The sequence below is a fragment of the Hylaeus anthracinus genome, unplaced genomic scaffold, assembly GCF_026225885.1.
Source record: "Hylaeus anthracinus isolate JK02 unplaced genomic scaffold, UHH_iyHylAnth1.0_haploid 0, whole genome shotgun sequence".
Taxonomy (NCBI): domain Eukaryota; kingdom Metazoa; phylum Arthropoda; class Insecta; order Hymenoptera; family Colletidae; genus Hylaeus; species Hylaeus anthracinus.
This window is the reverse complement of record NW_026533254.1, coordinates 19,469,073-19,495,731: the sequence shown is the minus strand read 5'-3', so window position 1 is coordinate 19,495,731 and position 26,659 is coordinate 19,469,073. Positions and strand designations below refer to the sequence as shown.

The window sequence follows — 26,659 nt, the reverse complement described above, 5'->3', positions numbered from 1 at the left end:
TAATTGAATGAATGAAATTCCTTTCGCGAACGATTCAGTGAAAACAAAGTTTTGGAGACAGTTACGTAGTTTATTTACTGATTGAGATGTATCGTTTGTTAGGAAAGAGTAATCTGTAATTGATTTCTTGATTGATCCTTTTGCAATGCAACCCTTATTTATATTAGGAATAAACTGCAAGCTAGGTAAGCTGAGGATGAAGTTTAATATAGACTTGGTATATCTTGGCTTCCCCACTTTTTATGTGGAAACTTTTCCATAAAGTATACATCTATTTCTCGAGTGGCACAGATGGAACTGAAAGGGATGGCCACAAATTTCTTCTTGGCTGAACTTTCTGACTTCCTTTTGGTAACTGAAGACTGTGGTTACAATATACTAAAGATTGAAATTGCTTGATTTTTCCGAAAGTTGTGGCCTATCTATTCTATTTATTCTTTACACATACACGTTCATATATCGTTAAAATATATCATTAAAATTATATTTTCTTAATTGGATTGCATTTATTCTAAATTTTCTCTTAATAACCAAAAGAAGGGAAAAATGTTTACAATTATTGTTTTGGCGAATCGAGGAACGAAACGAGCAACGAAACAAAAATTCATTACATCTATTGAACTCCAAAAGCCGCGAGTTCTTCCGAGGAATCGTTGTCTCGCATAAAAAAACAATTAAATGCTGAAGGGGTTAACGTATAGCTAGATAAGAATTTTGTCAATTTCTGGTCCGAGTATTTGAATTGCCAGGCCAAGGCAGCGAGCGGTGGAAGAATTCCTTTCAACAGTTCAACTGGTGGGTGGTCTCCCAAGTAGATTCTTTCACTTGCCGGACCTTTATTTATTACTGCAGTCGAACTGCCTTCTGCGTGTAATGTATAGGCTCCTGCAAATTGTCGCAACGTGGCTACTTTAAGACTGATTTTCTTCGGAAATTAATATCACATCAATCGATCGATATCGAATGCAAAATGTTACGTTTATTTATTGGTTAATCTGGTAAAGAATGTTTCACTTTCCAATGCATGATAAAATACAAAACACTTTACAAGCTCATTAGGAAAATGGTTTACGTGTATTTCATCGAAAAGTGAAAGTGGAGTTCACGTAATGTTTCCCAAACATGTGGATTCCGACTGTAAAAGTACGTTAGTATGAACTAGGGCAATATTTCCTCGTGATTGTGTCGACCTAACTCCTCGCTGCATCGTGTTGCATATCTCCAACATTCCATCGTTTCCCAATGTAGCAGAAAATGATTGCGACGATGTGTTGGAATGTATTCGAACATACGTGTGCAACACGTCCAATGTTTCCTAATGTAGTGGAAAAATGACATTTAGCGTGATCGAACGTATTCGTACTATCTCTGTGTGTAGCCACGGTATAAAATGTCGAAGTACACGGACAGGCGATAGTACACGGATTGCAAATAATAAAGAAACCTTATTATCCCATGGTTTTAGATCATATCAAATAGTAATTTGAATATGTTTGATTAGATTTAGAGAAATTAAACAATGAAACGATAAATTTTAAAACATACAAGAAATTTATGTTTCTAAACGCTTCAGCACCGGTGAAATAAATATAAGGGAATAAAAAAGAAGAATTACTTCAGAAGCTTTGGTTCTTTATCGTCGCCAATTGAAACGTTAAACCTTTTATATCTCGAAACAAAGGAAGATAGAAAATATTACGATTTTAATCGCCGTCATTCCTGTTCCTTTTAAACCTTCCATGGAAATGAATGGCACGTATTAACAGATCGCTCGAAAGTTCCTTTTCCGCTGGTTATGAAAATTTATCGCTTCTCTGTGTCTCCGTTGTTCGTTTGGTTAACTTCTAGAACGAGTCGCGAACAAATCAAAATTTCGGCGAGATTACAACCCAGCTGAAAATGAAATTATAATTCACACAGAACAAATTCAGACCGCTAAACTTTTCCATCAATTAAAAACAAATATAACTTGGAAGTGAGTCTTTAGCCGTTAATAGGACAAATATACATAATTTTATTTGATATAATCGTTGTTATAGCATCACGATAATTTTGCAACAAACACTAGGAATAAAATATATATTTATATATGTTTTCTATCTTTACTATATGTACCTTATTTATAATTATATAGAATATATATATTTCTTATCTTTCGTGATTAATGTCAGACATGCAGAAACGCTTTCAACAGTCCATGTTTCGCTATAGAAATTAACGGTTTGCAAATTAATTATCCGCATCGCACTAGCGAATGAAACAGAGGAATACATCGCTTTAAAACAAACGGATGCGCGTCTCTGTTTATGCTCGTAATATTCGAATTTTCGTTTACAGTTTCGTGCAATGGAAGTACTTAATTGGAGACAGTTACGTGCCAGCGTTCACCGCGTGTCTTTCATATTCATGTACTTTATGACTTTACAACTTGCGAAACTGTCTGCGAGCGACAACGTTGAATTTCTGCGAACGTCGTGCAAAGATACGTTTTCATACCTGAGGGTGCCCGTTAATTTAACTTTCCCGCCGTTTTTCTCTGGCTGAAAAGAAATATCGCTCGTATTGTTCAAGTTATTCGTGATACAGTAAACACAATTTCTAGACTACTCTATACAGTCTACACTGCTGTGTTGTACCGTAAATAAAATGAACGATATAAAATTTTCGTTGTAAAATGTTCAAAGTTTGGAATTCGTCTCGCAATAAGGTTAAATACACCAGAGTATATTTTGACAGTTGTCGCATATTTTTGCAATAAACGTAACGACCGATCACGCTCGTATTTGTCGCTGAGTTCGCGAAGAAAAATACGTATCTCGTGCTGGCAGGTTTTCAACTCTTCAGTTCGCGACTTTTCATCTGCAGCGTGATACGGGTGTAGAAAAAGAAATGTTTTTATATCTCGTCGCGAATTGCTTCGTCAAAACGAATTCGCGTCTATCAAAATTGTTCGAGGTAACAGTTTCCTGCCTGGCGCCAATTCTAGTATTGTCGAGAAATACTATTTTCCTGTTCGTCTGAACAGGGGGGGAGGGGGAGGGGAAGGTCGAATCTCATTTTTACTACCCGCGACGATAAATTCGCTTTGAAAGAGCTGACGGTGAAACCTTGTTGTTCAATTTTTGTATATTATTAGAATAATACGATTGGTTGTAATAATATGTATAAAACAAATATCCTTTTTAATACCGAAACGGTATCACTTGAAAAGGTCAACAAATGTCCATCGACGTAGAATTGTAAATTCAGCCCTGAAACTCGTGACAAATATCCTTTTCACGAGAACAATCGAGGGGAAACACTATCGTTCGGTTCATAATGAACGGTGCCATAAACCCCATTTATTAAAGCTTTATGAATTCATTAAAATTTCACCACTGGTTGATTAATATTTTACGAGGGGGCGCTTTGTTCGAGCAAAATGTTTAATTCAACCTCGTTCGTTTGCGTGTTTTTACCATTCAAAATGACCGCAGTCGTGGTCATTTGATTTTATGAATATTTCATGGGGGAGACGAACTTTATTACTAGCGATGAGTTACACAAATCTTTAATGTTTATAATGGGTCGTGATTATTATTTTATCGAACCTGAAGAAAGTTTATCGTAATAGTCAGTTCTTTCCAAGTTTTTTGGAGTCTCTACTGGCCCTAGAAATTTCTAGTTTATTCCTTTGATAAACATCAATCAAGTTTTACATAATTTCTGATTCTGGGTGTGAGCATACTTTTCTGATTAAAATTTATATAACTAAAAAAAAAAAAAAGCTCAAAGATTTAAAAAGTACTAGGATACGCGCGGAAAAAAGATTAGCTAGCGTATGCGGCGTCATGCTGTCTGTTTTATAATCTGGAAGCTGCTGACCTCAACTTCAGCAATCTCAGCGTTCGTGAGAGATTGCATCTCTAACTCTAAAACGCCCTCATGGTTGTCGGAACATTGATCCGACTTCAATTACCGCCGGCTTAGATTTATAATTTGCAAACGTTGAACGTCGTAACCCTAGGACGATTCCTCCAGATTTTGACCTTTACGAGTTATTTAAAATCCCTCTCGAATTTAAATTTCATCAGATTTAATCATCAAATCAAATTGTAGGGAGTACGTTAGAAGAATAATATTATTTCTAATGATCTATATTCTTATTATTAAATTGTATGCAAGTTTTATGCAATTCCGACACAAGCAAACTTCCTTTGTCGAACTTTCTAATTTCATCGTATGAAAAATGTCGAGGAATGAAAAAAGTTAAAGAACCTTGTCCTACAGGATGCTTTGCAGTAATAGTCGAGAAGATAAAGCTAGTGCATGATTGGATGATTAATTGCTTTCGTGGAAAGCCTTTGTTGCAAGGGACGCTTTGGGCGCTTTAAGAGGAACAAAAAGATATGGAAAGAATAGAGAATTATCTTAAGGAGGAAACATCCATCCCAACGGTGGCGTTAACGTGAATTTACAACACGTCAATCGATATTGACAGTCGGGAACGAACTCCGATCCCTCCAAGCCTTAATTAGAATTCAAAGCGTTCCTATCTATAAGAGTGCCGAATTTAAACTACGTAGGACAGGACGAAGCACGAGCACACTGATTCTTCAAAATAACGAACAAGTCACGTTTCTGCCATGAACCCCACCCCACCGTCACTTTTCTTAACAATGCAGTAGTGGTACGTTATCGTAGGATTAACAGGGGCCGAAAATTACATATATACGTATATTCGCGAAGGTCGTCTTCGAAACACACGTGTTAGAAACTTTCGTTCTCCGAATCCCGAAAGTTGTTTTCGAGATGACTTCGAAGAGATCTTCTTGCACTTGCAATTTGCAGTTTGCATTTCCGTGTTGTTCTGATATCAGGAAATGCGATTGCATGTTTGGACGAAAATCGGGCGTAGGTAAAAAGGCAGTTGCACGATAATTTACACTGATTTGTTCGCGACTCAGATTGCAAATAATTGTCGAATTTCGTTTCATTTCGGTCCTGACATTTTACTTCAGCCCGTTGTATTTAACAGAATTATTGGAAGTGTATCATAAAGAATCGTTTCATTTCATTTCATTGACACACGTGACACTTTGACATGAGACGATCTCGATGTACAATAGAACGTTTCTGTTCTGCGCGAAGGATAAAGAGGTATGTCGGGTGAATAGAAGAGCCTGACGACGTCTTGATGTAATTATCTTTTCTTCGTCCTTCTACCGCACAAATTTCCCACTCTTTATCCGCTGTCTACCGAGCTTTTAGTGCCGAGCGAGTCTCCTCCCTGGAAATTCGAAACCTTCGGTTTCTGCTTCAGGCGTTCCTTTTCGCGGCTAATAGAGTTGTTTGGGTCTCTTATCGAAATCACCAAGAAATCAAGAATCCTCTAACTACATTTATAAACTACACCAAGGCGCGCTGTTTCCTTTCCAAACGTAAAGGATCCTTTGGTTCCACTTGATTAGATAAATGCTACGATATATGTTGGAATATTCTCTACAATTAAACACTTTATTTTACTTAAAAATTAAACGAAAGCAAATGGTTTTTACCCAGCAAGCTCGACTAGAAACGACAGTTTCGTAACAAGTACAAATTAAAGAATCTAGAAATAACATGAACGAACCAATAAGAAGAAAACTAAATTAACGGTAATAAAACTGGTAAAGTAAAAATAAGTAATAGTTCTGCTAAGGTGAGGCTAGCGATAAAACTTCTATCGTGAAAATAAGTAATAAAACGGAATTACCGTTTCGTCTAGGTTTTGTTGGTGGATTCGCCATTAACGCTGACCCAGCAGACCTTACCTTAGACGCTACTAGAATTTATGCGACTCTAGCTTTACGATACTTTAAGTCGAATCTTAGTATCCAATTAATGGTTCTAGCAGAAACCATCTGTTGGTGAATTTACAGTACAGACAAATCTTAACAAGCCACCAAGAAATTTATCGAGATTATCTACTTTATAACCTTTTCTAATAATTGATATTTCAAGCTCAAAATGTTTAGAAAGTATTTTTTTTTTTTTTTTTATTAAGGAAGCAATGTGCTCCCTTTTAGCGGCGAACCCTTTTCTTTAAACGCGCTGTTGTCGGAGGAGGAAATTGTATTGACGTAGCGTTACAAATCTCATTTGTATAGCAATGGTTCGGAAGCAACGATGTCAGAAGGAAGTATTCGATAAGAGAAGTGCAAAGGAATTATGAACGCGATATGGCTTCGTTTAGTAACGAAACTAGAAACCTGATGTGGACTATATGCCAACTGTGACTAGCTGCGGTTGTTGCGAATAGACGTTTCTGACAACAAGATGCGATTTTATATTAACAATATGCTTCACATTAAATTGATTACGTCGTTTAAGTAATTCGGTACAGTTACTTTATTAAATTACATCGCATTTATAAATTTCTGAAGATGAACATTCTGGGTGATTTGAATATTGCACAGCCGCCATACAGGATGTTTTACGAGGATAAGATTTCTGTGTACCCGTTCCAATCGATTTGCGTACTCCATAAAAATTTGTACGTCATACCTTTCTCGGTAGGATGGCTGTGTATTTTTAAAAAGACCTCTCGTGTTTGTGTTCTCAGGGAAACGTGGGAGGTTTTTCGCTACCAGTGTGGAGGGAAGAAATCGATCCAGAAAACAGCATGTCACAATATCGCCGAACAAACATCAGGACGTCAATGACAGCGGTAAGTGCATTAACATCATACCAAATGTATAGGACGAATGACCAAAAATAGAACACCCTACAGTTATTATTCAGAGTATATATAGAGACATTAAATTTGATATTGATCTCTCGACTAATTAAAATTTTTCTTTAAAATTCTAATCTCATGTAGAAAGGAACTTTCGAAATACGTTGATAAAATAAAAGAATTCATCGTGTGAATCCCAAGAATAGAACGGTACTCCCATTATTTTATGCATAAGATAGAATCTGAATTATTGCATTAAAGTGGGACAGAAAGTTTCCGTAATGAAGTTCCACGGAATGATCAAATTAACTAATCCAACGCGAAGTTTCCGCTAACAAGAAAATAGTATTAGTTGCTTCGGTATGTGCGAAGTATAGGATATCCGCCGCAATTAGTTGAGAGAAGATGAAAGAACTGGTGAATCCACAGACAGATTAGCTTTTTGCTACTTGTCTGGAAAATGTACAAAGGGAGGCGTGGAAACGTGACACGAGTTATAATCCCCTTGCGGAGGCTGTTTTCTAACGCTTCCTCTTTCCGTTTGATTCGGAGGGGTGATCTGGAAAACATTTATCGTACAGTTTAGTAGCGACAATGACGGAGAGTAGACGTGTAAGGCGAACGTAAGGTCTCACCCTGTCATGAATCTTGTTCAAACGAGCGAAACCTTGTGTCTAAGCAAACGCCATTGATCAATTTATTGGATGCCACTCTACTATTACGTCGTTACATATGGTACGAACGATTTCGTAGATTTTCGTCTAAAATATTTCATTTAGTTAATAAAAAAGTAACAATTCTTATAGTGTGCTGAAATTTAACACATTAAAATTACCATTGCCATTTCGTAACGATTCCTTTCGTAGACAGGCGCGTTTACAAATAATTTCTGTTTACTAATTCTAGTTATGCTTGGCGTACACAGTCCTATAACATATAGTGGCCTTAATTTGTATTAACGTGAAACTCCCTGAAGAGTACCTAATCCAAAGTGAAAGCGTAGAAGTCTCCTAATGAATATTCCCTGGGTTGTGATTCAGTATTGCTGCACCAAGGTTAAACTCGAAACGTCAATTAAATAAAAGTTTGCCACAAAGTTCCTTTCTATATTAGTGAACATTCGAAAATCATGTATTAGATATAACTGCTTTAAGTACGAAGAATTTTTGTGAATTCTCCAGACATTTCGCTAACCATCGATCTTGTTTGTTTAGGACACGTGACAAAAATCGAGGTGGAGCTGGAGGAGGCTCCAGACGATGTCGTCCTCATCGGTTCGATACCATCGGAATTGGATGTCATCTCCGAAATCAATTCCACTTACCCTGATGGTGAGTTGAGAATCTTTCATAACTCGGGAGGCACACGATACTAATTCGAGGAAGCTATTTTTGTTATTTAAACTTTTTACAGCATCTACTTTGACGTTTCGAACCGTGAAACGCCAGTAGACCGATGAGATTAATGGTCCTTTCGAACCATCACCTCAACGCCACGAGATTTCCGTGCTCCAATGAACCGCGTTTAATTAAGCAAACGCGACTGGATTTGCATCTCTATGAGCACACTTCGTTGAAGTATGTCGCTCAGAAAGTCCCGAGTGCAGTTTAATTACGAATTAATATACAATCACAATAAGAGTACTAATTTCTGAGAAGGATTTCTAACGACAGCCAAATATGCTAATTCTCGCCACACGCTACTAAAATCATTAGGCATCGTTCCACGAATACGGGATGGTCGTTAATAGTTTCATAATTTGTGTTGCATATTGAAAGCACGGTTCGTTTCATAATTACTCGAGAATCTATTACCTAATGCACGGCGTCGCTGTTTATTCCGTTCGTGCGTTAATGACGCTTTTGCGTCTGATAATTTCATTTGCGGAACCATTGAACTTGGAACGTATTTGTAATCGAAGTATCGACGATTAAAGCGAGTGGAACAGCGGCTATTTCCGGTTATCACGTTAGCTGGCCTTTCTTCTCTTTAGAGTGGTCGCCTGATTCGCATGCTAACTGCGTAAACGAGCTCTGGTAGCGTACAGCGTCTGACCCATGTCATTTGATTCCCCTTTACAGATGCCATAGTATCACGGTGTATGCGTGCATACCACGTGTTTACAATTGTTTAGTATACGCTTATGCGGTGACTACGTCTGCGTTTCTGAGATTAATTTGCATATGAGTTAGCCCTTTGAGCACGAAGACTTGAATGGACATTTGTGAGATACGTGTAATGGGTATTAGGTGGAGGACAAATTCGATTTCGAATAGAGAATAGAGAGAGATTCATTTGCGAGCATAGAAGTAAATTAATCTTTTAGGTGTTGTTCTTTCATGGATAATTTAATGTCACTTGCTCTAGATTGAAATTTTAGATTTATTCAATCCTAAGTTTACTTAACGGTGTACTTAATTTTTCTTAATTTAAAGAACGTTTAAAATTTTGGTAGATTGATGTTACGTTCACTTTATTGTTCCGAAGAGAGCCTAATCGTGAGATTAATTTAAACTCTCTTTGGCTGAAACTTTCGAAATTTAAAAATGATACAATATTAAATTTATAAGGTTTATAATGTTACGGTTGGCTAATCAGCTTGGGAAATTTTGTTGCAGGCATTCCACCGCCAGGAACGGTCGTGGTCAGAGCTGAGGAGGCTCTGATCGTTATTTTGGTCCTCCTCCTATGGGCAGCGGCGATCGCTCTGTTCTTCAATCGATGGGGAAAGATCAGAATGTTGGAACCGTATCAACCAAAGTTCCAGCAACAGCACAGACCGAGTTGCACCACGATCGAGCCGAATCAACTTCAGGTAAGCCCAGCCACTATGTTTATTTATGCATTTTACTTATTTATTTAGCTGACGGGCAGGTGAAAACCTATCGAAGAATAGGAAGATTAATACGTAACGGTGGGGGGGAGGGGGGGGGGGAGAGGGTAAGCGAAGGCCATAGGTATAGATTGCGATGGGATTTTATAAATGTATGACTGGAAAGCAGGTATGGATTTACGAAAGAAATTTAGTAGCTTGGTACAGTGATCGAGCAAATTGATAGGGTACGGATAAACTGTATTATTTATGGGAAGCACTAAAACGGAAATATCAATCACATCCTGAATTAATTTGCGATACTTACTTTATTTTACATACGACAGCATTTTAATATTCCAGAGTAAAATAAATGTTTAATGAAATTATTTATTCTTTAATCATTCATTAACAGACCAACAAATAATTATTTCGAAGCGAGTAAGCAAATTAACGAAACGTTTACACTATGTAAGAATATAATCAGGTCTCTTCGAATCTATTTGACATACTTTCTCAGTACCTACGTTTCAAATTAGATTTTTGTTTATATCAGAGCAATCTTTCAATCGTGCTACTTGAATTGAAGATTTATCGGTTCTAAAATTGTCAGATATATTTACCTCCGTTCAAATGCCTTCATAATGTATTCGGTTAGATTAAGGTCAGGGCCTTTGGAATAACTATGCTGTCACTTTAGTATCGTTCACGTCGAAAAATTGTTTTGTTGTTTCACAGGAAGATTTAAATGCCCACTGCATTGACAGTTTTTTTGTTTGTTTGCGTTGCGATGAGTTGATAGATTGCTTTCTCCTTAAAGTGCCTTCAGCGCAGTGTAAACTGTCCATTTCCAGGCAACGAGAAACGAGGATCTTCCTCCAGTTTCTGCAAGCAATTCAATCACTCCTGTAATGCAGTTTTTCGAGATCAACTTTTTGTATCTTGATCGTGATGAATTTCGTTGCAATTTTTATACAAGATATTGGGACGTGCACCACGTTCCCGAGGAACGGATTTTAAATGAATTTAAAAGAGGTTAAAACAGTCATATCGAAATTTAACAGAAATATTCAAGATTACCAATGACAGGAGAGACATCAATTGCTCAAAAACTATCGTACGATAAAGAAACACGAAAGTACAACTAAAATTTTTATTCACGGTACGTTGAAACTTGAATAGAAAACATCCAGATATTTCCGCGAAACATCTCGCAGTTCATTGTTGATTCCAGCGATACACGGGATTGTGCATTATGCAGAATGTTTCATGAATTCGTGATTCCTTGGCTCGACACGGTTCCTTTATGTGATCCCATGCCTTCCTCTGGTTTTGATCCCGCGTCTTTGACGGAAGCCGTGGGAGAAGAAAGAATGGGAGCGCGGAACAAATGGGAACGGAAATCACCTCACTCGATCCTATGGTTCAGAAGACAGCAGTTTCTAGTTGGATCGGCGACTCGTTGAGAAATTATATAGGGGTCCACTTGCACGAAACCTCTACGATGTTCAATCAAGGGGTTGGGTGGTAGCCTCGAAGACCTTTTCCGATACGACCCCCCTTGGAATGGTAGCGGACCGTTTCTGAAATTGGCGGCTCTAAGAGTCCGGATACCGCGATTCCCATCGACGACGACGAAAATGTACGACCCAACAATAGGATCCTCCCTCGCCGGTACGAGATTACCTTTTCTTCTTCGGTGGCTTGCGAAAGTATTCGAAACGACTTTCAACCGAACTTTCATTCTTAAACTTGTGTTCTGTTTTTTGAATGTTCTTTGCTGTCGGCGTGGTTGATACCACAGGTGGAATAAACTTCTGTTCGAATCCAAATTTCCAACAATGAAAATCCATCCTTCAAGAAGTTAAAAATAAAAAGAGGAAGAATATGCTTTCACCCTATACATCAAAAGGGAAACACTTTTTGTCTTCTACTGTGAATATATTTTATGACAGAAACGAGAGTAAAAAAAGAATCGTTCGGGTGTGTTACGTTGAGTTATAAATCCCGAGCATCGAACTGCATTTTCGTTTGTATGCGCCATTCAGCTGAAGTGGGATGTGTGCTACATAAATCTTTGGATGACACACGAGCATGCGAGCATCGGTGAACACGAATAGGGCGTATAATTCAGAAATTTCCTCGGTCACAAACCTGAGGTTAGATTCCAATAATTTACGTTATTTGCAGTTTCTAAAGGGTTGAAAGAACTGCTCGATTTACCAAGACCATGCAAATCAACCCCGTGCAAAATAAATATGAAGAGCTTCGTAAATACGAAGCCATATTATTTCAGCGTGTAAAACGGAATAACGTTTTCGCTTGATAAATGCTCCCTTCGATGCACCAATGCCGTCTATATATCTAATTAGGAAATTGAATTTTTAAAGGAAGAATATTTACGATTCAGCGATGATCGTGTAGATGATAACAACATCATACCACAATAAGTCGACTCTGGACATAGATAGATGATACAGAGATAGCAGGACCAGCAATAGCTATCCTGCGTTTCCATTAATCATTGCAGCAGCCGTGGCAACAGTCACTGGCACCGATACGATTTGAACGTTAGAGAGCAATTGCGTAGAAATAATCGCATAAACCAATAAGCACGCACATACATACGTATTTTCGTTCACTTTTCAGTCGCCGAACATGTCTACTAAAGAAGTATGCTTATTCGTCGAATAACTTTACTTGCAATAAACAAGTGCCATTATTCATCGAAGAAGTTTCCCTCGAATAAATGTATTTAATCGTTATTCGTCGACGATTAATAATTCTAGTTGTTTTTATTCGACGAATAATAGATACAACCTTCAACTTTTTGCTCCGTACATGAAATTGTCTTCCGATATAGAATGATCTTTATGCATCGAGTAAACGTACCTTCGCCAACACGCCAAGCACAAATCTCGCAAGCGTGTTTTCTTACTCCGGAAGGCTCCATCTGAAAACGAAACTCACCCAGGAATTATCGCTTTCCCTGTTCCCAGACGCGGCGCACGTACTCGAAATGTAACGTTCTCTGCGGGGACGAGTTGGCCTGCGTGACGGGTCACGCACGTCCGCGGCAAAACAGCGTCTTCATCGGGTCCAGCGCTTCCTTGCTACCAGCCAGCCAGAGGACTCCCCGTCGCACGAAGAGCGCGTTCGATCTGCAGTCCTTGTTCATTCCCGAGACCGTCCCTCAAGATAACAGCGATCCAGACGCGTCGAGGAACCTCAAACCAGCCAGCGAGTCCACGAAACTGTTGCCTTGCGATCGCAGGACCAGCGTCTGCCAATCGGAGAGGAACGACGCGTTCAAGTCCTCGCCGCGCGACAGAGGGATGAGCATTTGTTACTACGACGCTCCGCAGAAATCGTGGCACCGCGACCGCGGCATGAGCATTTGTCAATTCGATAGAACGGACGTGCTCGCTCGGCCACTGCAGAGAGATCGAGGCGGGAGCATTTGCCACTTTGACAGGATGGATGTCCTCGCCAGGCCTCTGCAGCGGGATCGCACGGGTAGCGCTTACCACTTTGACAGAACCGATGTTCTTGCCAGACCGAGTCTATCCACGGCGAAGTCTCTGTTGAGGGAGAGACGCGTCAGCATCTGTAATTTCTCGGAGAAAGACGAGTTGACTACGCGGTCCGCTCAGGTCGTCAGGCGTTCCAGCTTCTGTAACATCGATAAGATTGAGAAGGATAAGTCCGCGATGGACCAGCAGGAGCAGCAGGGAGTGTTCGCCAAGTGCGCACAGAAGGAGAAGAAACTCGCGAGTTACCATTTCGATCAGCCTTGTTGCAGCAAAACCTCGGACGTTGTGTTTGGGTACAAGGCTACTTGCGTGTAAAACGAATTTTTTAATTGAGATTACTCCACTAACGGTGAGGCTCGCTACTGGCTAAGATTGCTCAGAGGAAGAGGAAGCAACTGGAACGGGTACTAGGTAAACAAGTATTTCAACATCGATAGCGTTAACGAGATTGAGAAGGATAAAGTTTGAATAAATGAAAGATGGAAATAACATTCGATAAGTGCAAGCTCTCAGAAGAGAAAAAGAATATAATTTTATTGAATAAATCAAATGCTTCTCGTACTATTTTATTTTAATTAAGAATTAAAATTAAAAACTTTCGTGTTATTAGTTTCTATTATCAAAAATATCGTGTCTTAAAGTGAAATCTACAAAAGCTTCCGAAAAATAAGAATAATTTTTTTGTTCAACGAACACAATTTTTCTTGCAATATTTTACATTAATTATAAATGTGAAGTAAGAAGTTTCCCCTCGTCAGAAATTTTGTTTGATCGCGGCGAAGTCTATGAAACATTAGATTAATCCATAAACACCGTTTGATTGGAAAAGCAAATACTCGTTACGAATATCGTAATAGCTCCGTGTTCAATTTGGAATTTAATACGTCGGCATCCAAGGTATCGCTAATTATCGTAAACTGCGTAGCGCAATACGCTTGATACTGGCGCATGGATTGCTACATACGCATTCGAATCGATAAAGGTAAAGGTAAAGCGATGGGTCATACACCATGACTATTTGAAAAGTATCGATGACCCATAGCGTTCATTCGAGAGTTTTCAACATTGATATATTCTCATCTTAAAGCTACTTATAATACAAATTTTCCAAAAGGGGCTTCAAGATTTTTAAGAAAACACAAATTTCGTGGAACATAATACGATTTTCGATTCGAAAGGAAAATTGAAGAAGCAGTTAAAGGTCTTTTTATATTTTCAACAGGTGTGTGTTTTCTTATTAAAAAAATATATATAATCCCAAAGCCCTGTTTGGAAAATCCTTTACTTGTAAAGAACGTTTAAGATGACGGTATCAAGAGACAGAATATTACACTAATATCTTTGAAAGTAATACTCTCGGTTTGCTGGTAAATGTAACTAGAGGAAGCGGATAAAGTTGAACGAGATTGGTTTGCGCTAACATGGAGGAGTAGGCCAATATTATGGGACGTGTTGAAATATTCGCATAGCTCGTGCCAAAACCAATAGAAATGTTCTGTACCACTTTGCAGACTGAGTATTCGTTTCCGACATACAGGCAATTAAAGTTTCAGGGTACGACTTCCGGCTCGCACAATTCACATGTCGGGAGGCTTAGTACGCAGCCATGCAAGCACTCACGTCCTCGTCATTCCATTGTTAACCGTTTCAGGATCGAATTACTTTGTCTCAATTGATACACGAGTGATTTCTGTATGTAATTATTTATTCGAAACAAAATAATTGTAGCGTATTATGTTATTGACCAACTTAATTGTGAGCATTTATTCGCAATTTTAATTGTCACTTTTGTGTTGCAATTATTCAAATGTTTTTTCTTATAGATACAGACTGAAATACCACAAGTTAAAATAATTGCATTGATAAAATGTGATATCAAATACAATATTGTAATTGTGTTGGGGCCCCATCTTACAGATGGGACCTGTAAACAAATGATGCAAACTATTTTTCCAGGAATTGTATCGCGGTAATTGTATTGCGGTAACTTGAGGAACAAAAATATATTTAACGTATCACTACTGCGGACTTGTGCTGTTAACTGTTAGACGTTAATTAGACGTTAGACGTTCTATCAAAAACGACGTTGATGAAAATTCATTGAAAGCTAGCTAGTTGTTCGACAACTGGCCAAAGAAAGTCGAAAATGATTTGAGATAGTTAGATTCTTAAAGATGCGAAATGCTTCACGTTAATGGCGTTTGTACTTGTTACAGTCGGTTTTTACGAGGTCACATTAAACGTCGCATAAGGAACCCATTCTAATTTGCATGCTAACTGCGTTTTTTTTTTTTTTTTTTTGTTCAACAAGGGAAGATATCTGAATCCCTAAGCGCTGCGGTACATTAAGTGCCAGAGAGGAAACGGAAGTTTTTCAAACGGAGATTTATTGCGCGGTGATCTATGAATTATTTTTCAATACATTTATGTGCGTTCTTTTTACGATTCTTTATAATGAAAAGTTTCCTACAAGGAAATTTAGCATTTTGTATTTTAATAAAACAAATTATAAAGAGGAGAAGTAAACTAATTCACAGATCAAGTTATTTCTTCTTTACAAAGATCGTCCCCCAAAGATTGCTGTAAAAGTATTGATAATTAATCGAGTGACTCTGGATGGAAGTTTGAAATAAAAAGACCAAATTAACTAGCTTGGCAGTTTAGTGTTAAATATCGAAATTACGATGCTCCTTTTGGAATAACCACTATTTTGAAATGAATAGCTTTATGAATACCGAGTCAATTGCACTTCACGTTGAAAGCTTTGATGCAAGCAGATGATGTACAGAGTAGTAATACTCGAGCATAGCCAGCCCAGTTTATTCTTAGGACGATTGGCATTCGAGTGCAACGGCCTTACAAGATGCTATCGATCTAAAATTAGTGGCTTCCAAAATGAAAGTACACGATCCTCGATTAATCACGAAAGCGGTACGCAAACGTCATTATGGAAATTGATTGCATAAACATGAACTTTTTAAACGATTACTGAACCGAATATTACTGTTATACTGACCGAATTACCATGTTGCAATATATTCATTTCTACTCCAAAATTATATCTGCAACCGATTTTCTACTTTTCTTGGCTTTGCCAAAATAAAGTTTTTACAATGTTAATTGACTAAAATACCAATTGCTTGGTTATTTAATCACTAACTGCATAGAATATTCCAAATTGATTTTTTTTTTTTGTTGTAATTGGGAATAAATCCTAATTACGTTTATGTATTATTCGTACGAATTCTCTTCTCGATTTAATTAAACCTTAATTAAGCGCATCGAAAGCAGTTTACCGGGAATCAGAAGCAATATGTTAATTACGAAAATACCAATGCATATTTTATAATAGCATGGAACTTTATACGATGGAACATGAAACGTTCGTTTCAATATTTGAAATGATTTTCTCCATTTACTGTGAAAATGTATACTGCCATTTGGTTTAGTTTTCTATAAAATGTTTACCGTTTATATCAACATTGCCGTTATCATTTGATGGCCAGATAGACAGCTATTATCGAAAGATGGTCTTTTCACGTGGAAACCATAAGCAGTCGGTAACCATTTTCCCTCGATACGTCGTTCTGGAGGTAGAAATGACAGTCGTGGAATTAATTCAGCCTCGCGGTAAAGTAAAATAAAGAAAAAAGTCATTTATCGATTCTCGAACGCTGTTTCAACGACCGAAAGAACGGAAACACAAAAGTAGCGAACACACGGCGTATTGGAATCCGTTATACAAGGACGTGACAGTTTTCTAGACAACAAAAAAAAAAAAACCGATATAAACTAAAGGACTAAAATGAACTCTCACCAATAATCACGTCGTTTTTGATTGAATACATCGAGCATACTTCGAATACAGCAAAGTCCCATTGTTAAGAGTATCCAATCCTCTACCTCTATCGTTAATCTTTCTCGACTATTCTACTCTTTACTATGATAGATCCAAGTATAGTCCAGTTTTCCAATTATCTCTCTCCAACGTCTTCACTTTGTTAGGGTTACATCAGGTAGATACTACTCTATTCCTCCAATAGGACCAGTAATTTCTCTAGCATAGATTTTCATAGACGTAAGAACAAGTTTCGGATCAAGTACGATACGATACATCATTGTAATACTTAACCCTTTCGACCCTAGCGATACGTCATACGTCCCAGTAATTTCGAAAGAAGATTTTCATTGGAGTTTTCTAATGCTACACGACCGCAATAAAAATTGTATCTCTTCAGAAGAAATGTATTTAAATTTATAATTATTACCATACAGAAGGAGTTTCGGAATAAACTGTGTATATTTGGTTACCGTTAATCAGATTACAAGAGTCACAGGAACATACGTTAAAAAATGAACATCATTTGCGATGGGACATTTATACAGATGGGGTATTCTCTAATTAATTGGATTAATCCATAAATTATTAATTAATCCCCTCAGGGGCTGTAGCTATGTTTGATTATAGCTACAGTACGGGTTTAGCAATCCCGAGGTGCCCGAGCTATGATATAAAGAAATTAATAACAAAAATTATAACGAATTAGTAACGAAAGAAACGAATGAATATTGAGAAAACCACAGTTTAATACCATTGATTTCTAAAAAAGAAACGAATAGAATTCGAATAGAAAACAGCTTGGTCGAAAGGGTTAAGGTTCGTCAAGAAACTCGCGTTGCTTGATTCCTTCAAGTGATGCCATCGGTGTCGAACAACGGATCGACACTTAAAATGAGAAAAGAAAAATAATGCATGCTCAGGGATTATATCGAGAGTTTGTTCGTCGAGGCTGTAATAGCACCGTTGTATGTTATTATGATCGTTACCTTCTTCGAATACTAAACATTTATAGGCAAACTTACGACCGTCTGTATAAATATAGAATACTACATATTTTGAAGGCGTACGCTGTTTTCATTTATTCACGTATAACCCGAGAGAGGGTTTCCCAACACTTTCGTGGTGCCAGATTTCACGTGGAACTTAACAATTCTTGCAAGTAATACGAATGCTCTAAATTTAATTCTTCGATTCACTGTTTAGTTAATTTTTATTCGATTGAACGATAGGACTGTCGAAAGGAATAATCTAGTAGTCTGTTTTTGACAATAAAATTATTATGATTTATAAAGGTTGAACGTACTACGAGCACCATGGCAGTGACGTTGTCCTCCTTTTAAAGATTATTGAGGATAATGTGATTCAAGGGTACGGTAAGTCAACACCTTGACACAATTTTAAGCTTAATCTGCCATGGAGGTTAGCCATATTATTTGCTAATAGAAGGATTCATTTGTAAATAATAAATGACACAATAATAATTAAAAAACGAAACACCATTCGGTTTCAGCTACCACCCATTTCCGGTTCTTACGCTAATCCTGAGACACCCTGTATAATGTATCACGCTGTACCGTACCGCATTGTACTGTAATACGTTATAATTTACAAGTCTGGTAATCAAAGGTCCCAAATAATAGACCCCAGTCTCCTCTACCTGAAGCTTTTAGCAGAGAAAAATGTTCAGTATCTTCCACTGGGTGACTGTTTTGAGTAAAACAGCATCGGACCTTCGAGTCTTGCTCTCCAGAATGCTGGTTTTTGTTTAAGGAACTGCGACATTAGGAATATTTTTTTCTAAACCGTAGAGACCATTTATCAGGTCCGTCTGTCAGGACCTTGGAATCTGCAGGAACACGGTCACTTGTTATGTCCTCGACGCGTCGCCAACGCGACCGAATGATGGATGATGGTGTCGACGCATATGTACGGTAAGAAGGATCAGAGATCATTACGTTTTATCGACTTCTACCAAGGGGTGATCACCGTAAGGGCAAAAACTCCCCTAACCATTCGAGTCTCGTTGGTTTTTTGAACATGACCATCGACAGTTTTCCGCTAGGATTAAAGTGGAGCTTACCACTTCTATCCTTCGTCACACCTCGATGTTAAAGCGTGCTTGAAATGTCTTTGTTGTTTCAAGACGATTAAGCCAAACTGTAATTTTTTATAAACGAGAATGTATTATAGAATTGTACTATTCCGTCATCACGCTACCATGAAGCGAACGAAATCTTCTTTATCTCGGTGTCGTTACTAAAAATTTGCATCCACTCGAGAGTTTCATCCATTATCAAACTAATTGCGTACGACGATTATCAGTCACGCGGATTACACGAGTGCGTGACATTGTAATTGAATTAAATATTTAGTCTGTCGATCATAAATCGATGTTGTAATTGCTACATTTGACGCGGGCTGAAGCTAACGTTAATACCGCAGAATTAATGGTTCCTCGTTCTTATCGTGAAACGTAGAATTAAATTAAACGATTTCGTACATTCGGCTGGTAGATTACGAGACGATAAGAATGCACCATGTAACTTTGATTTACCAGTACGCAATGTGTACGCTGGACAGATTGATTCTACGAGCTATTGAAACTGTAGAAGTTCCGGAAGGCGAGCCGCGGATTAACTTTCGCCACCGCAACTTGGCCACCGTACCTATGTAGATTACCTTCCAGGTTCGCTTTATAATACACAGGGTGAAGCATTTAAATGGTAACGTTCGATTGTCGTCGTTATTTCTGGATCTATAAAAAGAATCTATAGAGCAAAGTTACACTGTTTCAAAGAGCGCATGCTACGATGGGACCATTTTGTTCTCTAGGTCATTTTTTAAGGAGATTTCGAGGCCATTGGCATTTATTTTTAGGTTTAGGTTTAGGTTCAGGTAGCCGACGAAAAGACAAATTCAAATTTGTACATGTTGTTCTTTAAGGACTTTGTAAAGTCAATTCTCGAAATAATTCAAATACTAATGGTTTCTCGCTCGAACGATAAACTGTTCGGTTCTATTCTACACACATATGCCTGTAGTAATACCGAGTGAAACGTAATCCACCATTGGGATTACTAAATCACCAGAAACCAGAATTGATGATTAATGAATAACCGGATGCCATTAACTCTGAGAGACTAATTATTGATTTATGGTTGAAGATTACAGATCTAGTTTGAAATTACCGATTAATGTGGCAATTGAGAATTCGGATATACTAACAATTCCGCGTCGCATGTGTAATAGTAAATGTTATACAATATTTACGCAAATAATTTTCTTCTACGATGCATCGTATAATATATGAACTAGTATACAGGGAGCATCACATAAAACGGCAACAAAATTAAGGTTAAGTTTTCAAAGTTGTGAGACGATCTGAACCACCTTAAAAATTGTATCTGCTGAAAAGTATCGTTGATGAGTTTAAACATGAGAAAGAGTAGCAAGAAACGTTTGGAGAAAGAGACGACAGCTAATAGAAATAAACGCGGATAGAAGCGGAAAGAGACTTTAAGCTTTGCGCCGGAAATGCTCGATCATTGTCAGTTCAGCTTGCGTTATTATTTCTTCGTGCGCTGAAAAATCCCAGGAAATCCAGAAACGTAAAATTGCCAACAAATTAGATAATTGGGAAATTTGCACTGATTTAACAACGATTGGAGAATTCTCTTCCTTAAGGAATTCATTCGTTACTACCTTACATTGTTATTACATACGATATTCGGATACGTATCGAGATCAAAATTAATTGGTTTTATACGTACAGACAACTAATTGCTTTAAAAAATAAATAATGGATAAAAATAATGAATTATTTTTGATTACATGATTATTGGAAAACTATTTATATTAGATAAGTTATACCATTGCGCACAATGGAATAGTCGCGAAGGATTAATCCTATTCGATCCAGTTATACTTTCACTACCTGTATTACGTAATCGGATAGCGGTCGTTCTAGGTCGTCTTCCACAGAAAACGATCGCTTCGTGCAACTGACCACGAGCACAAAGTAGTCTCAATGTAATGGGTCAAGTTTAGTCGTCAGCCTTGCTGGCCAGTTATCCGAATATCGGGTCAAGGTTATCGGACGTCAGACGAATGAACCCGGCTTCCTGCTACCTCTGTTTTTATGTCTGCTGCAGACCATTCTTTGCTTCGGTGACTCGCGATTTCAGCAGCGCTCGGTCACGTTAAAACCAGAGGTAAGAGGTGAAACGATCGAAACAATCAGGCAATGGACACGGACCAGTGCGTCGGACAAACTCTTTGGGTGATACCACTCCGAAAAGAAAAATTAATTTTACCGAAAGACATTTGGCGACTGAGTGGAAAATTGAATTAATTTGAAATTCAGTTTCATTCATTGATTTAGACAATAATCATAATTTATATATTTGTATTAAATAAAAAAACGAAATCCTAAAGCCCTTTTACGATATTATTTAAAGAAAGGAAGAAACGAACAATTGCCTACTTTTATACGATATTTTATAGTCACAAGGGAAGCTTTCGAATCCTACACAATGTAGCATGTAAAATTGCATTTTTACTTCGGTGCAAGCGTGTAGGTTTATTTATACCGATTGCGTGGACTATCTCTTAAAACGACACAGGTTTACTGCTTGTGACTGCATGTCAGTCATGTGCGCGTATCCGTTATTATTGCTATTCCTACTGTAATGCCCAGGGCCATTTCTACCATTACTGGCAGTAGCATTGACGTTGACATTACCATAGTCATTGCCATTGCCACTTCCTTTGCTATTCCGAATAGTATTACCTCCGATGTTACTACATATTCGCATTTTCATACCCTTTACAACGTCCCCTAACTCGGGGACCGCTAGTCTGAACGAAAGTCGTGCAAAATATAATCGCAAAAATGACTAATGAATATGAATTTATTCATTCGTGCATTCATGACTAGTTAACTAAAGAATATTAACTGCGGTTAGGATTCTTTGTAGCTAATGACTAATAATTTTTCTTCCATGTCGCCGCTAACTAGTAAATACTCGGTCGTTAGTAGACCGCGGATCTTTATGCAAAATACTGATTAATTAATTTTACTTTGCCAAATAACGATTTGGCAAAACGATTTCGATATTCATGGAACGAAGCGTAATCTTCGCTAATTCTTTCTAGGCAAATCGTCCACATAAACAACGTGGCTAATGCGACTGGTAAAAAGTTGCAAGTCAGAATCGTATAACACACTCTCACGATGCTAATGCCATGATAAATGTCCAGAGAATCAGTTGCGCGAGAATCGCGTTGTGGTGACATTCTTGTCAGAAGTTGATTGGCAAAAGTTATAGTATATGTAAGGTGAGTGTAATAGTGGTATTTTATTCGATAGCGTTGTTACGCACGAAAACAAGAACAGTATAAAAGGGTTGTCTGTCGGCGACGTGCATCAAATTCGTATTTGTAATCGGAATATTTGATAAAACGTGTTTTGTTCTTGATCGAGATTTTATATCAAATAATATAACAACGAACTCTCTGTTGCATGATTTTTATTTTCACTTTTAAGGTCGAAATTCTTCCCTGGTTATTTACAAAATGAACGAATTGGTGTTAGTTAAGTAATATATTTTAAAATGTTTGTATGATTTGCAAACGATATGATCTGCATCAAAGTTCTTCCTTACGTAAAAAATTACAAGGAACAAATTATCTACTTGCCTGTCTGTCTATCTGTCTATAATCTAGACATCGAGTTTGAATTTTTTGCTATTCATTCGGTAGTTAGCGCAGAGTACGTTTAATTTCATCTCGTGATTTGTCATACGAATTACGTAATGCCATACTGTTACGTTTTTTTTCCAGAAAAATCTCGAGTACTACTAAATACTTTGTAAATCAAAGTGTGTTATCATTTCGTCCCCGCAGTTTACTTGTTTACATACCTGTATGCGGAGTTCAGAGAAGCCACGCGATTGTAAGATCAATCCGTATACGTACACTCATTCCAAACGAATTTCGACACTCTTTGGAGTAACAAAGAGGATTTGGATTTTTTCTTGGATTTTTCTTTACTGTTTTTTTTCCAAACATTATCTATTTTCAGTATTATCTTTCTGTCTGGTGAAATTTTAACTGAATATTCGATATTAAGTTACATTTTATTTAGGAAGGATCGACAAAAGCTAAGGAATAGTACTGCAATTTATGAATAAACATCAGGTACTTTTTGCAAAGTAATGAAATTATTTTATGATTTCACTTCATTACAGAATGTTATCACTGACCAACTATATTATATCATTCGATGACGAATATATATCACGACGAGCAAACAGTGTCGAATTTGTCGCTTCGGTGGAACTGTCAAGATTACACATATCGTGTTCAAAGAACATACATCCATCGTCACTCGAAAGTGTCGATGCGTTAACGCCAGACATATCAATCATTCAAATCATAGGCTATCACGTTTGACGATTATTTCATTTTCGACGTGTATTTGCCCATGTTATCCTATTTCGTAAAATAACTTGTGGCAACGTCATGGCGGATTACTTGTAGAGATCAGCGACGTATACCGGTTACGCACCGCTCAACGGAAATCGTTCAATGGATTAGATTGGCCGTCTCTTTGCCGTCTTACCGATGCGTCATGTCATCACTCGTTTAATCTAATTTCGATCAAACTGATAATAGAAAAATAGAAAATCTCAAAGGAGACGTTTCGCCCATAAGACGGTACAAATTACAATTTTGTTAGAAACACCTCGTTGAATGTATCGAGATGATTAATCGAACCTTAATTCTCAACTTTGTCCACAATAAAAAGAAATCCAATTTCATTCAACTCCGTAGAGTCCGGCGAAAAGGTTTCCTTCGTCAAGCCCAGACTACGCTGTAGTGTAGTGCACACGAAACACTGGTCCAGCATCGAGAAGTGGTTTCCGTGAAACTTTGAAAATACCGCGCTTACGGAAACGAGGAAGAAGAGAAACGGAATCCCGTTTCCTAGTTCGCAGCTTCCCACTCGATCTTCGTCGAACCTGATCTTCGTGCATCCGTAGCCGAAGGTGAACCAGTTAGGAGCAATCGTGACTCTGGTACGTCCACGATTCACGCTGAGAAAGGGACCTAATCGAAGCAACCGGTTTATAAGAGCGTCGACGGGCGAATGGTTCATTCAGTTCAGCCAACGCGATCAAAGTCAAACGAGTTCCCCGCCGTCTATCTGGCATACCTCATCTAACACGCGAAACGTGCTCCACGTTTTGCTGGATTTTACGTGGTGGAAGTCAACTCCAGTGCGCGTTCTGCAAACAGTGATAGTTTCGAATCGAGATATCATTCACACGGTGGAATGTTGCTTTCTTGAAGTGAATCACAAGGTAGCCTAATAGGTACCCTAAGAAATTCGTTCATTTCAAATCGGAGGATTTCTCTTGCCTGAAGAAAAATAGCAAAAGGAGGGGGAGATTCGAATACGGGAACAAGTGGATTCTACAAAATTATACTCGATTGGTGCGGATATGTCGGTATTAAAATGAATCACAAGACAACTTAAAGCTACTCCACGAGATTCGTTCATTAAAAATAGGAAGATCATACTTCTTCGAATAAAAGAAGAAGAAAGAATAGCAAAAGGAACAAGAGATTGGAATAAGGGGAGAATTCTACAGAATAATTCCACAGAATTGTACTGTGTTCGTGCAGGGTTATCGTTATTATCCATCGCGTCCGTGAAACATGCTGTGGTAGCACGACACCGAAATCTGGATAAGCCCCGGATTGAACACACAGTAATTAAGAGAATGCTACTTTCGCTACCATCGTTCGAGCTTCTGGTATCACGTTGCGACCACACTGTGGTAACATAAACGTACAAGTCGGGATGAATGGCTGGAATAAATGTGCACACATAGAGTATTCAGTTGAAAGTAATTGTGAATCGTCTGACCACCGTCTTGAAGAGATTTAATTCATGAGCAACCATCGGAAGGTAAGACTGGGTGTACTCGAGCAATAAATCGGAAGCGTTTTGCGTCTCTTATCGGCTCATGTTTGCGATAATTAAACACTAGGGATTATCTGAGAAAACACAAGTGGCACGAGGACTTTCAAATTTCGTGTACTATTTTGTTTCGTGTTCAATTGAAACGTAAGATATTAGAGAATTTTTTAAAGTTAGAAGAAAAAGTGAAGAACGCAGTGATATTATTTCGTCGTATAGGACGATAGAGATTAATGTGAAAATAATGAGATATTTAATGTGATAAGCATCATCCCAAATAGTAGATTAGTAATATTTACGGTTAAAAGGAATTTCATCTTGCGAAGTGAGAAACGATCGATCGACTAAATCAGAGAGGAACGTCCCCGAAGGCTATTTGCTGGAAGTTCAACATTCGAAAATGAATGGTTGGCATTCGTGCGTGAAACAGTGAAGCCGTGCGATTTGTTTGCAAACGAGCCAACCGTTCAAATTAATAACGATCCAGTGGGACAATGCTCGGTTAGCGAGCACGATTTCCTTATCCAATCTCTCGCGTTTACTTCCGATAGTGACGTATCAAAAAGACGTAGAACACGCAACGCAAGCGCCTCTTCTTAGAGAAGGAAGGGGTAGAGGGAGATTTTCATCGAATTTAATACGCGAGCATTTAAAGCGTCATTTCCATTCTCGATTTGCTCGTGGTAGACTTTTGACAATTGAAGCTAAAAAAGACTCGAGCCTGAGAGTCGTTAGACGCAGCCCATCTTATTGAGAAAAATTCTGTCCGAAGAAACTGGGTTCGTTCAAGTGTATAGAGTTAAAAGATCGAAGGATTTGATTGCGATTATTAATATGGCTGTGATCATCTTATGATAAAGGATCTGAAGAAAACTAGAATTCGAGTGCTTTGGATTTAGGAAGAAGCTAATTCGGAAATATTGAAGTGAAACAAACTAAAGTATAAGTATATCTACCGTATCAATTTTTAACGTAGATGTAGTTTCGTGGAATATATCGTGCCACTTGCAATCAACTCTAAACACAGAAGACTAATGAAATATAGAAAGGACGTATAAAATTCGGATAGAGTCGTTAAACCGTAAGAGTGGTGACACTGGCGAAGAGTTTGTCAGAACTAATTGAGTTGACATTTGGAATTCGATTAGACCTATTTCAACATGGCGCCACCAGAAAGGTAATTATGTACATAGTATTAAAACTTGGCTCTGGAAGACACTCTAAACTCTAGGGTGACTTCTGCCTAGCTACATTTCTCAGATCATTTCAGACCACTTCTTCATCGTTTTAATTGAATAATTATTCAATTTAACTTGACTCGCATTCGTTTTCAATAAACGAGGAATGTTGTTAACATTCCATTTTAATTAATGTTCTCATTTAAATTTTGTAATTTCTATAATTTAAATTTATGTTAAACTCATCTGTCATTTTCTACGTCACGCGTTAGACAAATTTAAATATCTTTATTCTTTTCTGAAAGCATAAACATGATTAATACACGTTATCTATACACTTTTGTCGATCACCTTGACTGTAGCGGAGAACGCGATTCCATGCTCGGTTATCATCCCGTTGATTCTGTGGAAATGAACATAGTCCAGGATGTTTGTGAAGACATAGAAAACAACAATACTAACACAAAGTACAATACTGTTGATGAGAAAAATGGCGTAAAACAGCATGGTTCGAATGCAAAGGGTGTCTTTGCACAGGTGAGAATAATAATAATAATAATAATAATAATAATAATAATAATAATAATAATAATAATAATAATAATAATAAT

The 26,659-nt window shown here is 37.8% G+C and overlaps 2 protein-coding genes and 1 long non-coding RNA gene across 3 annotated transcripts in view; all 3 read left to right on the top strand.

Annotated features, from left to right (window-relative positions):
• Positions 1-17,939, top strand: part of LOC128894242 (uncharacterized) — a 32,415-nt gene extending 14,476 nt beyond the window's left edge. The window contains exons 3-6 of the mRNA XM_054155884.1: positions 6,584-6,688; positions 7,912-8,028; positions 9,316-9,512; positions 12,509-17,939. Of these exons, the coding sequence (XP_054011859.1) occupies positions 6,584-6,688; positions 7,912-8,028; positions 9,316-9,512; positions 12,509-13,357 (1,268 nt within the window). The 3' untranslated portion in view covers positions 13,358-17,939. The remainder of the gene's footprint in view (positions 1-6,583; positions 6,689-7,911; positions 8,029-9,315; positions 9,513-12,508) is intronic.
• A 4,085-nt stretch (positions 17,940-22,024) lies between these two features.
• LOC128896322 (uncharacterized) lies at positions 22,025-24,484 on the top strand. The gene is made up of 2 exons (XR_008461962.1): positions 22,025-22,220; positions 23,718-24,484. It is a non-coding gene; the product is annotated as an uncharacterized LOC128896322 (long non-coding RNA).
• A 1,060-nt stretch (positions 24,485-25,544) lies between these two features.
• LOC128896306 (facilitated trehalose transporter Tret1-2 homolog) overlaps positions 25,545-26,659 on the top strand; it is a 5,764-nt gene continuing 4,649 nt past the window's right edge. Inside the window, exons 1-2 of the mRNA XM_054159596.1 lie at positions 25,545-26,047; positions 26,411-26,585. Coding sequence (XP_054015571.1) covers positions 26,031-26,047; positions 26,411-26,585 — 192 coding nt within the window. The 5' untranslated portion in view covers positions 25,545-26,030. The remainder of the gene's footprint in view (positions 26,048-26,410; positions 26,586-26,659) is intronic.